The 12409-nt window shown below is 40.1% G+C and overlaps 1 protein-coding gene across 1 annotated transcript in view; it reads right to left on the bottom strand.

The window, feature by feature from the left end:
• The window catches only part of LOC122797754 (DENN domain-containing protein 3-like), a 1015730-nt gene that overhangs the window by 606991 nt on the left and 396330 nt on the right, over positions 1-12409 (bottom strand). Inside the window, exon 6 of the mRNA XM_044066279.1 lies at positions 2257-2368. Within this exon, the coding sequence (XP_043922214.1) occupies positions 2257-2368 (112 nt within the window). The remainder of the gene's footprint in view (positions 1-2256; positions 2369-12409) is intronic.

Raw genomic sequence — 12409 nt, 5'->3', positions numbered from 1 at the left:
GTATAGCCTACCTGGACTTAGCCAAGGCCTTTGACACAATCCCCCACTCAGGCATCATTGACAAACTCACCCAGCAAGGTATCAATGCATATATTGTCAGGTGGGTTACTGTCTCACTGACAGAACTCTTACAGTCAAAATAGGGGACTCTACCTCCTCCAGCAGACCTGTAACAAGTGGTGTTCCACAGGGATTGGTTGTGGGGCCCCCTACTGTTTGGAATCTACTTCTCCAAAGTACAGGATAAAACTAAAGGACTGTGGCAGACAAAGTTTGCTGATGACTGCAAACTGGCAGCAATCATTGAATCCCCTATGATGGTGCCAAAATCATAGTTTTAAACTTAACGTAAAAAAATTCATTACCATCCCCTTCGGCAATGGTGATGTTCCTGCAAAGTACTACATCAACAGCAATACCCTAAGCACACAGTCAGTGGTGAGAGATCTGGTTATATAAGTCCACAGCAACCTTAACTTCGATCACCATGTCTCCACAGTGGTAAGAAGGGCATTCTATATTGCTCATCTCATAAGTAAAGGCATTTCCTCCAGAAAAAAAAGAGGTTATAACCCTCTGTGCTTGTCCCTCATCAGGCCAATAACAGAGTAATGCTCCTTTTAGTATGTTCCTTTCCAAACACCTGTAGCAATTGGAGACCACAAAGGTTCCTTATGAAGAAAATTCAGGGTCTTCAACATCTATCTTATGCAGACAGACTGAAATCATTATCACTTTACTCTGTGTCATACAGACTACTCAGAGGTGACCTGGGCCTTGCAAATAGAGCAATCTCTGACCCAGCTTTACTGGAAATGCTGCACATTCACAAGTCAAATGCCACATGGGTCACTTGCTCAAAGGACTTTAACCTGGTATGTGACATTAACAGAACTTACTTGAGACAGATTTGCCTCACAAAGGTTGTCCCACCTTTGGAACAAGCTTTCTATTCATGCTAAACAAAGCCCCTTGTTGGCCCTATTTAAGCATAACTTGGACAATTGGATAGGTAAACTGAAATTCACCCCGGGGCTTCCACCTATGTCCTTCTTGGACAGGGGCAATAAATGCTGATTTTAGTGTCTGTTTGAGCCAGACACCCTTGGGGACACAGGCTGAATTTGGCTAGGTTTGTGAGGGATATTGAGCTATTAGCCTAGTAACCTCCTATGATCCTATGAAACATGGACAGTGAAGGCAGATGATGAAGTGCCTGAGACTTGCAGAAACACAAAGCCATAAACAACGTAGTTCTGAGGTTCAGTGAAGTACACAAGCCAATACAGTATGACAAGGTCAGGCAGTTTAGAGCAGAAGCTGGTGACTATGGGCTGCTAAACTAGCTTCATTTTACAATGTAGGGTTTGATTCCAACAGTGTCACTGTCAGCATGTCACTTAACCAGATGGTGCTTCTTCAAGCCTGAAATGACACTTGTGCTTAGTGGGTTTCCATACTTAAAACATTAATATAAATTTTTTTAAAAAGTGACAATCCACAACAGATACTTTTTTCCTCTACCAAAAGTAAATATCTTACATAAATTTTGATATTTTCACTGCAGCACACCTTAGTTTATTTATTTATTTGTTTACTCTGGTGCTCTCCTGCCTGCTGACCATCACCCCCCAATCCACAGCCCCATTCATTCCTCATGAGGCAAGAACCAATCTCAGAGCCATCAAACTAGCAGCCATCTGGGCATTTTTGTTGTATGCCCCCAACCTCGCTCCTCCAAGTAGTGACTTGGGGCTTTAACGTCATAGGGAAAACCTTAACAAAGAGGCACATTTGCTCACTGGCACTTCCTCATGAGGGTTACCATTACCAGCATGGGCAGTTACCACTGAAGCCTCCCCCCATACCCTTTTCTCAGGAAGAAAGGCTTGTGACACTCCACAGAAGGACAGGTCACTACAGAGCAGAAGCCACTCTGACCCTGCCTCTCCAGCAAGCACAACAGCAACATAAACCACTCATCTGTCACTTTACCCCACCCAGCTCTACCAGCTTCCTGAGCCGATAATCAATCTCAGGTCATCTGGGTTACACTTAGGGCTTTATCCCTTTCTGCCACTGAGCTGGACTGCATAGCAAACATTAGTTTTCAATAAAATAAATTACAGATTGAAATTATATCTGTCCTATCCCCATTCAACTATATAGCTACTCTGGTGTGAATTATTCAATAATTTGTACTAAAAACACAATTACATGTTATATACTTGTAAGTTAAAATGAAAAACAACTTACCAAATGTAGTGGTCCTGGGGGAGGGCTGGGTATCAAAGATAATCTGGCTGCAAATTCTTTTACTTGATCATCGAGGTCAGAGTCTTTACAGGACTTCAACTGCAGTGATAAGCTTCAAAAGGTAGAGAATGAAACCAGGTTAATTAACTACTGGGAACTAAAAGACATCACTGGCTAGAAAAGCTATTTCTTATGAGCTATAACTTCCTGTACTGTGGACAACCTTACAATGATTATAATAAATTAGCTAAGTTTATGAAACATCTTGTAAAGCAAACTGCATTCTGAACCCAAATGTAGCTATAAAACAAACTGATCGGTTCAATTACCGCAATTATTATTGTACATACTACAATCCTCCCACAACAGCTACAACACAGAAGCAGTTAATGAACAGACTACTTAAGGAGACCCCATTGGAAACCTTACCTGTCGAAAGGGAAGTGCATATGTGAACTAAAAAATCTTCTGAAATTCAACATCAAAATAATATATCCTTGCACTTCTCTACATCACATACGTACAACTGAGCTCTAACCAAATATGAATGCTTTATAAATTCATGTAATTTGTCTCCTTAATACAAGGGGGAGTATGGCACGTGAAATATTACTGTGCATTTGTGGCAGATGTGAGGCCCCCCTTAGAGTGAATAAAAATGGGGCTGCCTTTCCTCCTCCTACTGTCATAATTTGACTACTCTTCTTTGAAGTTCACATAGTTAAGGATGTGCATTTCTTCGGCCAGCACAAATCAAGATATCAAGTGCCACCCATAAGCAAATACACTTCCTGCAAGTTATAAAAAAAATGAAGTTTTAAATAGGCACTTGTCTGATTTAGGGAACTCAGGGGCGGTTGGCTGGAGGAGCTGTCCAAGTACCCCCCCCCCCCCCCCGATGCTGGGAAGAGAACTGGGACCCATAAAAATGGGGCTCCTCACAAACCAAATCAGTAAGGATGTTATCTGTTATGTTCAATATTAAGGTCCTGTGTATCTGGACGGGTTCCTATTGCATTTCACAGACGCACTTTGTCGAATGCATCTTGATCGAACCTAAAAGAACGAAATGGCAAAATAGCGAAGCGGCTTTTCAGCAAATTCTTTCCCTGGGAAAGAAATCGCTTGGTTGCCTTAGTTACTTTGCCATTTTCGGCACTGTAGTGTGATCTTGGAGTTAGTATATTTAGGTAGGGGTGTGTGGGGGGCACAGCCCCCCACATTGGGGGTGTGGGGGGTGAAGCCCTCCACATTATGTAATGTTTTAAAGTTTTTTTTTTTATTTTTTTTATTTTGCAACAGTGATTTTTTTTCCCTTGGAAATAAATCGCTGTTCTGAGGTTTCAACATTGTAAGCTTTTGCTTACATGGGGTCGATTAATTATCGTTCGCTTTTGTAAGCGTGCGATAATATAATATAGACCCTATCTGGACTGCGACTGGGAAGTGCACCAAACAGTATCACCTCTAGGGAGGCAGAAGCCAGAAGATGGTTCAAAATGCTGAGTCATGAAGCACCACAGTACCAGATAATGCCTGGATCATGGACCCATAGGCCAAGCAGTAATATTTGCTGAAATTGTGAAACTAATGACCAAGTAGCCATGGCATAAATGCCTGCAAATAAAGCAAGTCCTGCAAGAGCACCCCCCCCCCCCCAGTGGAGTAGCCCTTGACTGCAGACTTTTTCAAGAGGCAGTCTTCTACTGATGATGAAAGATAATGCAGTCAACTACTATGCACTGAGAAAAGGAGGCAAGCAACTGTTCTGTCTTCTGAAATTCATGCACACATTTCAGGGAGAATATGTGTTGATGGTGTATGTCCTAGGAGTATTTTTTCACTTCCTGGATTCTGTCTCCTTGAGGAAAAAACAGTCCATATAACCTTTTGTTAAGTACAATTCTAATGTGATTTTTTTTGGAGGAAACATGGACTAGTCCTATAGGAAAACAGACTCCTGAGAAAGACTACATATAGTTGCTTATGGGTAACAGCCTTCAGTGCTCAAGATCCTTCAGGTGGATGTAACAGTCACTACAGAAAGCATCTTAACAAGCTAAACTTTAAAGTCACTGAGCCATCAGGCATGAAAGAATGATGGACAGGTCTGTCAATCCTGAAATTCAAGTCCCATGAAGGCAACTGATTCGATAAAGATGAAGCATATTAATAACCCCTTTAAGGGACTGTTTGACCATCTTGTGCTGGGCCAGTCCTACCTTCCACAAAATCAGAATTAGCAGAAATAGCCAACATACATTTGAAGACTCTGGAATAACTGAAACATGAATCATCCATGCTATGGGAACCTACTTAATGAATGAGCGGAACAGCACAGGACACCACTTTGTCCATATGGATAACCTCTTTCAGTTGGTGGAGAAGATTGTCAAAAGCAAGGCTTTCTGGCAGATTCAGTCACTTGCATCATGTTGGTCAAAAGGTCTGGTAGGACAAGGGAAATCTAAACCAGGAACTCACCCTAAAGTGTAAGGAGCTGTCAGAAATGTGAAAGCAATGAATCACCCCCTTCTCTGACATCACTGAAGAGTGCTGGCTATTTTTCACTGAATTTTGCAATGAGATCCAGAATCGATGGAATAGTTGGAAACTTTCCTCAAACATCCAATGTCGAAGCAGGAAGAAAGGATCTGTTAGTTCCCCCTTGACCTTCCTGCATGAATGAGATTATGGGGAAGAAACACATTCTCTTCAGTAGCAAAAATGGTCAAGCCTCAGGATGCCCTGTTTTCGGACTCTCCAATCCTCAGCTCGATTAAAGGAGTGAAAGACTAATTTACACAGTCTGTCAGCAAATGAAACTTTGTCAACATTAGAAGACCTGAAAGGCAGCTCAGAAAATCTTCCAGCACTTTCACTTCCTCAAGGGATGAAAACAGGGTAAAATAAGATGCCTCTGTATATGGCCCACTGCCAGACTCACATTGCTTCTCTGCAGAGATGGTATGATCATGTGCTCCCCCTCCATGGTTGTTCAGGTTTCAAATACAACATTGGTTGTTCAATCAAATCACAAGAGGTTGACTTTGACTTGTCCTCCAAAGCTACCATGGACTGGGTGACTGCTCACAGCTCCAAATGATTTATGTGGAGCCCTCTCTTCATACTGGGACCACCTTCCTTAAACTACAAAGGAGCAGAGGTTAGCATCCCACCCCACTAGCAAAGTATCTGTCATCAGAACCTGCAACAGGTATGATTGCAGAAAGGGAAGTTCCGCAATGAAACTGGTGACAGGGTTCAATACTAGATATAGGCCAGTAAGCATGTAGTGACTTTACAGTACCTGACATCTCAAAGTTCAGTCCCAATACCCGCATCCTTGTGTGTGTGTGAATGAAACTGTGAAAAATCCAGTGACATCAACACTTGAAAGCAAAGGAGGGTTATGGCCCGAACCCTTCACTGCATCTCACATTCAGGTGGCCAAAGCCATAACCACGGAGATCTTCATCACAGACATAATGGACAAACATCCAAACATATCAACGAAGGCAATCTTCCGTGGCTGGAAAAGACAGGATTTTTTCATATTATGGAGAGCCCACCCCCATATACTATCGCCCTTGGAAAACACAGGTCTGCCCAAGAAAACTACAGAAATAGCTTGGGATTTTTGTGAAGCACTTTCAACAACAAGACCTAACAGTTCTAAGATGCAGCCTACCAAGACTAAGTCAAGAACCTACTGGTCTTTCATGATGGCCTTCCATGCTAAAGCAGGTGTGTAGAACTGCCTACCATAGACAGGTCCAAGATATCACTGCTGTTGCTAAACCAGTAAGACCTTGTGTCTGTTATAGTGCTTCTTTTTAGGATTCAGCCAGCTGTAAAATAAGAAGGGGCTCAAAGAGAGGTTATTCAGGCCTTTCACAGTAACAAGAGTGTACTTCCTTTGGAATTTATCAACCAGCTCAACTTAAAGGTTACTAAAGAGGACCTCCCCCACAAGGGAGCAAGTAGAATGGCGTACCAACACTTCTTAAAAGAAGATGATCTTCACCTGTATCAACCTGGGCAAGCATATTCCTAAGCCCAATTCTATTTTCAGAGCATTCACAAAGCCAAAGTTGCACAGATGGACAAAGTAGCTTGTAGTTTGCACAGAAAGATAATGCTCTGAATTGTTAATGAGCTGTTTCCTGTGCCTAGATTACACAGTTTAATTTCTTCCACCCTAATTTACATACTGTGCAACTCTGAGGGAGTCACTTAACTATACATCTTTAACAAGTCCAAAATGCAGTTACCACAAACAAAAACCAAGGAACTCCACAGCAAGGCAGGACAGCAGACCCAGTAAAACGTTTTAATTCCAGGAGCTACCAAGCGCTTAACTGTTGTGATATTGTGCTATAACACTGTGCTACTCCTGGAATTAAAATGTTTTTACTGGGTCTGCTATCCTGCCTTGCCGGTAGCACTCAACTGTTGTGGTATTGTGCTATCAAATTGTCCTACTACTGGAATTAAAAAGTTTTACTGGGTCTGCTGTCCTGCCTTGCCGTGGAGTTCCTTGGTTTTTGTTTGTGGTAACTATACATCTTTCCCAGGTCACCCCTGAAAAGGGACAATTGTGTTCAATGTCAACACATGGGTAAAATAAAATAAAATTAAAAATAAATAAAAGGATCTCACTGTGAATGTCACAGAGTCTTATCCGCTCCTGTTTGGGCATAAACTCAAGAAGAGTTGAAAGTATTTCCAACACCTGATCCACAAGGGCGGACAGGAACCCAGAAAGATCTGATAGAAAAGTAAGGGACTTCATCACCAAAGCAACAGAGCACAACACTTCTTGCGTTCCAATTGCAGTGCTTTAGTCAACTCATCATTTGGCAAGGTAAACAAACACTATGGACACTGGGAACTAAGATGGAATGAAGACATCATGCAGAAGTCTGCTCTAGGACAGCTAGTGAGGGTCTCATTCTGCCTAACTGGAAACTTGCACATGGCAACCTCCTTCTAGACAGTGTCAGTATCTGAACACATCCAACCTACACATATGGCATCCTTGTTTACAAACTACACAAATGTGTGATCCAAGTTTCCACCTCCTTTTTCCACAGATAAGTCTGTGGGCTACAGGCTATTCCATGGTGGACTCATCAACTTAAACATTTCTTGAACGGAGAGGGTCATGCGATGGGAAGCCATAGTCATTATCATTATCTGTCACAGAGATAATGGCCTCCAGATCTTTAGAATATTCTCAGAATGCAGACATCAAGAAGAACCACATCCCCTTCAGCTCCAGATAGTTTTATGTTAGGAAGGCATAAGCACAGCCTGAGTGTGCATTGGGCATACACCAGATGTCTGCCAAAGGGGTTCTGTAACACATTGGCATGCCTGTTGTGGGCTATATAAGGCAAAGAGACACCTGCATTGGACCTGGTTCAGCAGGGGATCATGTTCTCCAAATGTAGACTCCCCAGCATGAGATGAATGTTGATGACATTAACCATGAAATGTAGTGTGGGAAGGCTTGGTGTAGTCTCCTCAGTTTAGTCTTGAGCCCTTCTGGACAAGGCTGGATGCCTGAAGTGGAATAGTCCACAGTCACATGTGTGACCACTGCCATCAGGTCAAGATAACTTAAGGACCACTACACAGAAACAGGATGATCATGTACATGCTTAAAGTAAAGCAAAACAGTTTATACAAGAAGGAAGGTTCCTCAGTGGGGCACTAACCTGGATCAGAGTAGTTAGCAATTCCAATAACTATGCAAAGGTCAGACTGATAGGTGCAAGAGCTGTGTATGGTCTGATGTTGAGATAGTGGCAAAAAAAGTCTGAAGATTTATGCTCATACATCAGTCTATATACCCCTAGGCTTGTGAGCTGAGGTCATACTTCTAATGTACACTCCAGGGAAAGTTTAAGCTTTGGTACCCTGGTCAGATGTCAGTGGTGAAAATTCATCTGCTTGAAATATAACAACAGTGGTAATTATACAAAATAAGTAGTAGAAATATATGGTAACATTATTGAAAGACTGAACATGAAGTACAAGGGTGATATAAAATGCATTGTTTAGCTAACTATGTAAATTCAAGGAAAAGCTTTAGTATTTTCAATATTGTATGGAAAAGTACCAACAAGCATCCTTAGCTAATACCTTTCAAGGATGAAAAGAGGCATCAATATAAGTAAATAATTTTGCATATATACAGTTAACAAACAAGACAAACTAAGCATTATGTTTCATAACTGTGCATCTTTTGCATACCACATCATATAAAACAAAAATAGTACTCACTCTTGAATATTTAATATATGATATCTTTTTTTTTTTGCAAAAAACATTAAATAACATCAGTAAATCAAAATAGCAGCCTCCAAAGGTATGACTAAACCTATTTTACTATGCTAAATAAAGCACCAGTCCGCTTGTGTGAAAACAGTAACTTTTAAGAAAATAAAAATAATAATATAGACATGAAGTATCAAGGACTAACTTAAAGATTATGCCTCAATTAAATAAAATTATCAACATTGACAGTTTAACAACTTTATTTTATAAATAATAACTAAATAATAATAATAATCTGTCATTTTTATTTGAAATGCATGTCCCACGACTAAGAAATTGTGATATATTAAAGTTTAATCAAAACACATGCACTACCAAATATTTTGCAATATAATATTCACAATAATCTATATTAGACCGTGTGATGTGCCTGCTTGGGCCAGTAATCCAGAGCCTGGATCCTCACCACTGACACCAGTGAGGGATATTCACTTTGAATAAAGATAGGTACATACAGTATTTCCAACTGCAGCTCTCTGCACCAAGCAGTTTCCCTTAACAGTACAATGGGAACACACACCCATCCTGGGGCTGGTTCCCCCCTTTCTCCATGCTCCAAATAAGACTCCTCACTGACACAGCTATACAGTTACATCCTTAGCCGGGTGTTCCAACTCCTTCACCACCCTCTCTGTGAAATCAGTGCTCTGTGTCCCTGTTCCAAGCAGCTGACACACACACTCTGAGATTTGATTTTCACACACACACACACACACACACACACACGCAGGCAGACACCTGGGAATGGCTGGCACAGCTTTGCTAGCTATGCCCCTCCAACCAGACTATAAGGTAGATTCACTGCCATCAGCCAGCTACTTTAATTCACTTACCATGGTACCCAATTATACTGAGTGAGGGGCCACATTGTCACCAAAAATGTAAGTACTCTCAAAGGTTAAATATTTCATAAGAAGACCAGCCACAATGAAAAGTTTAAATATATTTAATAATAAATAATAAAATAACATGAAAATACCAAATGTCTATTTACAATAAACGCCAGAGTTTCAATCACAGAAAATATAAAAATAACACAGATTGATATGAGTCAAACAGATACAGAAAAACAGTGCTTAACTAATCTCACTATATTTTCCTGACTGACCTAAAGAATTACTGCTTCCTGGTTACTTACTAAAGCAAGGCATGGTGAAGTGGGTGAGTAATCCTTCTTTGTCAGGTTTCAAAAACAGACTGCCCTGTCCCATCTACTATTAAAGCATCATTTCAGTACTGTCTTACAGAATAACATCACATACATCTGGTCATCTGACTTCTGTCTGCCACACTACCCCCTTTACTACAAACTGAACTGAAATCTAGCACATATGTGTTACCATACACACACACAGAGCTTTGCTAAGATGTGTTACAGCATATGGAAGATATACAACAATTTCAAAACTTCCACCCTTCCAGGGTTGCAATTAGTTCACCCCTAAGGACAATGCAGTAGGATTCCTGCTCCTGGTTTTCACAGATATTTTGGCTGTAATCAAAACTGTAAGATACAATATTTATGGCCTAAACCAGGTAATTTAATTTCAGGCTATTTTTCAAAGCTGGCCTGTGATTAACCTCTTTTCTTCCAGTATCCTCTGTTATAATATATTAATTTCAACAGTTACAATACAGTCTGACATACAGGTATATTTATTTTATGTCCAGCAGGACCCACTGTTGGTACATTTTTAACATAAGCTTTACAAATTAATTTTCAAAATAAGTACCCATACAAATTAGTTTGATATACTAATGACATATAATTCTTTACAAACTCCAGCCAACTATGCTGGCACATGTTACACATCCACTACTTTACTTCTCCTGGCATAGCTGGCAATACAAACTAAGCATTATGTATCATAACTGTGCATCTTTTGCAAGCCACTTCATAGCAAGGATAAATTGTACTCACTCTTGAATATTTAAAATACACAGTATCTTTTTTTTTTTTTTTTTTTGCAAAAACATTAAGTAACATAAGTAAATCAAAATCATAGCCTACAAAAGGTATGATTAAACCTGTTTCAATATGCTAAGTAATGCACCAGACAGCTTTTGTGAAAACACTAACTTTTAAGAAAATAAAAATAATAATATAGGCATGAAGTATAAAGGACTAACTTAAAGCTTATGACTCACTTAAATGACAATTTTATTTAACAACTTCACTTTCTAAACAATAACTAAATAATCTGTCATTTGTATTTGAAATACAGGTCACAAGACTAGCAAATCATGGTATAATAAATCCAAACAAATAGAACCAGTAAAACTAAACAAGACGAACCAATTCAACTGCAGAACGCTGGTATAATAAAGTTTAATCAAAAACACTTGCTCTACCAAATGTTTTGCAATATGCTATTCACAATAATCTAAATTAAACTGTTGTTGTTGTAACCCGCGGTGGTGGTGCTGCGGTAGCGTTGTCACCTCACAGTAAGACGCTGTCCGGTTCAATTCTCAGCTAGAGTGTCTTCGCGTGGAGACATGCGTGTATGGGCTTACCTTCGTTGGAGGTTGTGCATCAGGGCTGGTAACTCGGCACGTAAAAATCAACTACCAATCATTAGCGGACCAGAGTTTCTGCTGTGGCGAACCCTAACCGGGAAAAGCCAAAAGAAACACCACCACAGACTGTTGTTGTTGTCTTTTCCCGGTTAGGGTTCACCATAGCGGAACTCCGGTCCACTAATGATTGGCAGTAGATTTTCACAAACGCCGAGGTGACAGCTCGACGTCCAACATTCAACGAATTAGACTGAATTACTAAAACACTTTCAATTGCAATGTTTTAAGGTCAGAAAGGAATAACTTTCAATTTGAAAGCGACCATCATAACAATTGTTTTCACTGAAGCCTGATGCAGTTTAACATGCTCAGATGAAACAGGCTGGTAGGCAAGCTTTGGCCTTATTTGCATGTTTCTTAAAAAGATTAAGCAATTTCCATGAAGAGGTGCCATTGTTAAGTGTTATGCATCTTGAAAGGAACTTGAGATTTTTCTTTTTTCGTGTAAAGACTTGATGATATTAGGAAAGCAGGGTTACCACAGAAAAGCTTGCTTGTGGAAGAAGCATGTATTATTTGAACTTTCACATCCATTGGTAAAGCTTCTGACTTCAGCCAAGCATCTGACCGACAGCTACTGCTGTTGCTCCAACAGACATAATATTCTCTAATTAATAATATTTTGGTAACTGTACAGCCTTTACAGTTCAGCTAAACTAAATGAATATTTCAATGAATACTACACAAAGGTATGAGGAAAGGGAGGAAGCCCCATCCATGAGGGAGTGTGGGGGCTCCACCCATACTTCACACAGAGACACTATGCATTTATTTATTTATTTTTTAATACGTCAAATTCTATAAAGCAGTTCCTTAGTGAAAAAGGTCTTGATATGGTACCCCACATCTCAACAGTTTAGAGGGTGGACAAATTAGTTATTCAAAATATTTTAGTTTTCACCTTGAAATATAGGAATTTGAAAGTACGCTGCTTAAACCACTTTGAATCTGGGTCTCAAATTAATTTTGATATGATGGAATATCCAATCCAACATTGGCCCTAATAGCAAGGGTACTTAAAGCACATACTATATTGGGGAATTTGGCTAGCTACCTCTTCTCTCTAAGGAAAGTTCACAGGTTTCACTCTCAGTCTTATGACTTACTGACTTTCAAAAGCTTTAACTGCTATTACCCATGAATGTAGTGTGTGCTTCAACATATACATGTTGATCACAATTTGGAGGAAAATAAAGGCTGACGACTTCTGATTTTAACTGGCAAGTTT

This window comes from Protopterus annectens, chromosome 3.part1 (genome assembly GCF_019279795.1).
Source record: "Protopterus annectens isolate FY-2018-M chromosome 3.part1, PAN1.0, whole genome shotgun sequence".
Lineage (NCBI taxonomy): Eukaryota > Metazoa > Chordata > Ceratodontiformes > Protopteridae > Protopterus > Protopterus annectens.
This window is presented reverse-complemented; position numbering and strand designations above follow the sequence as displayed.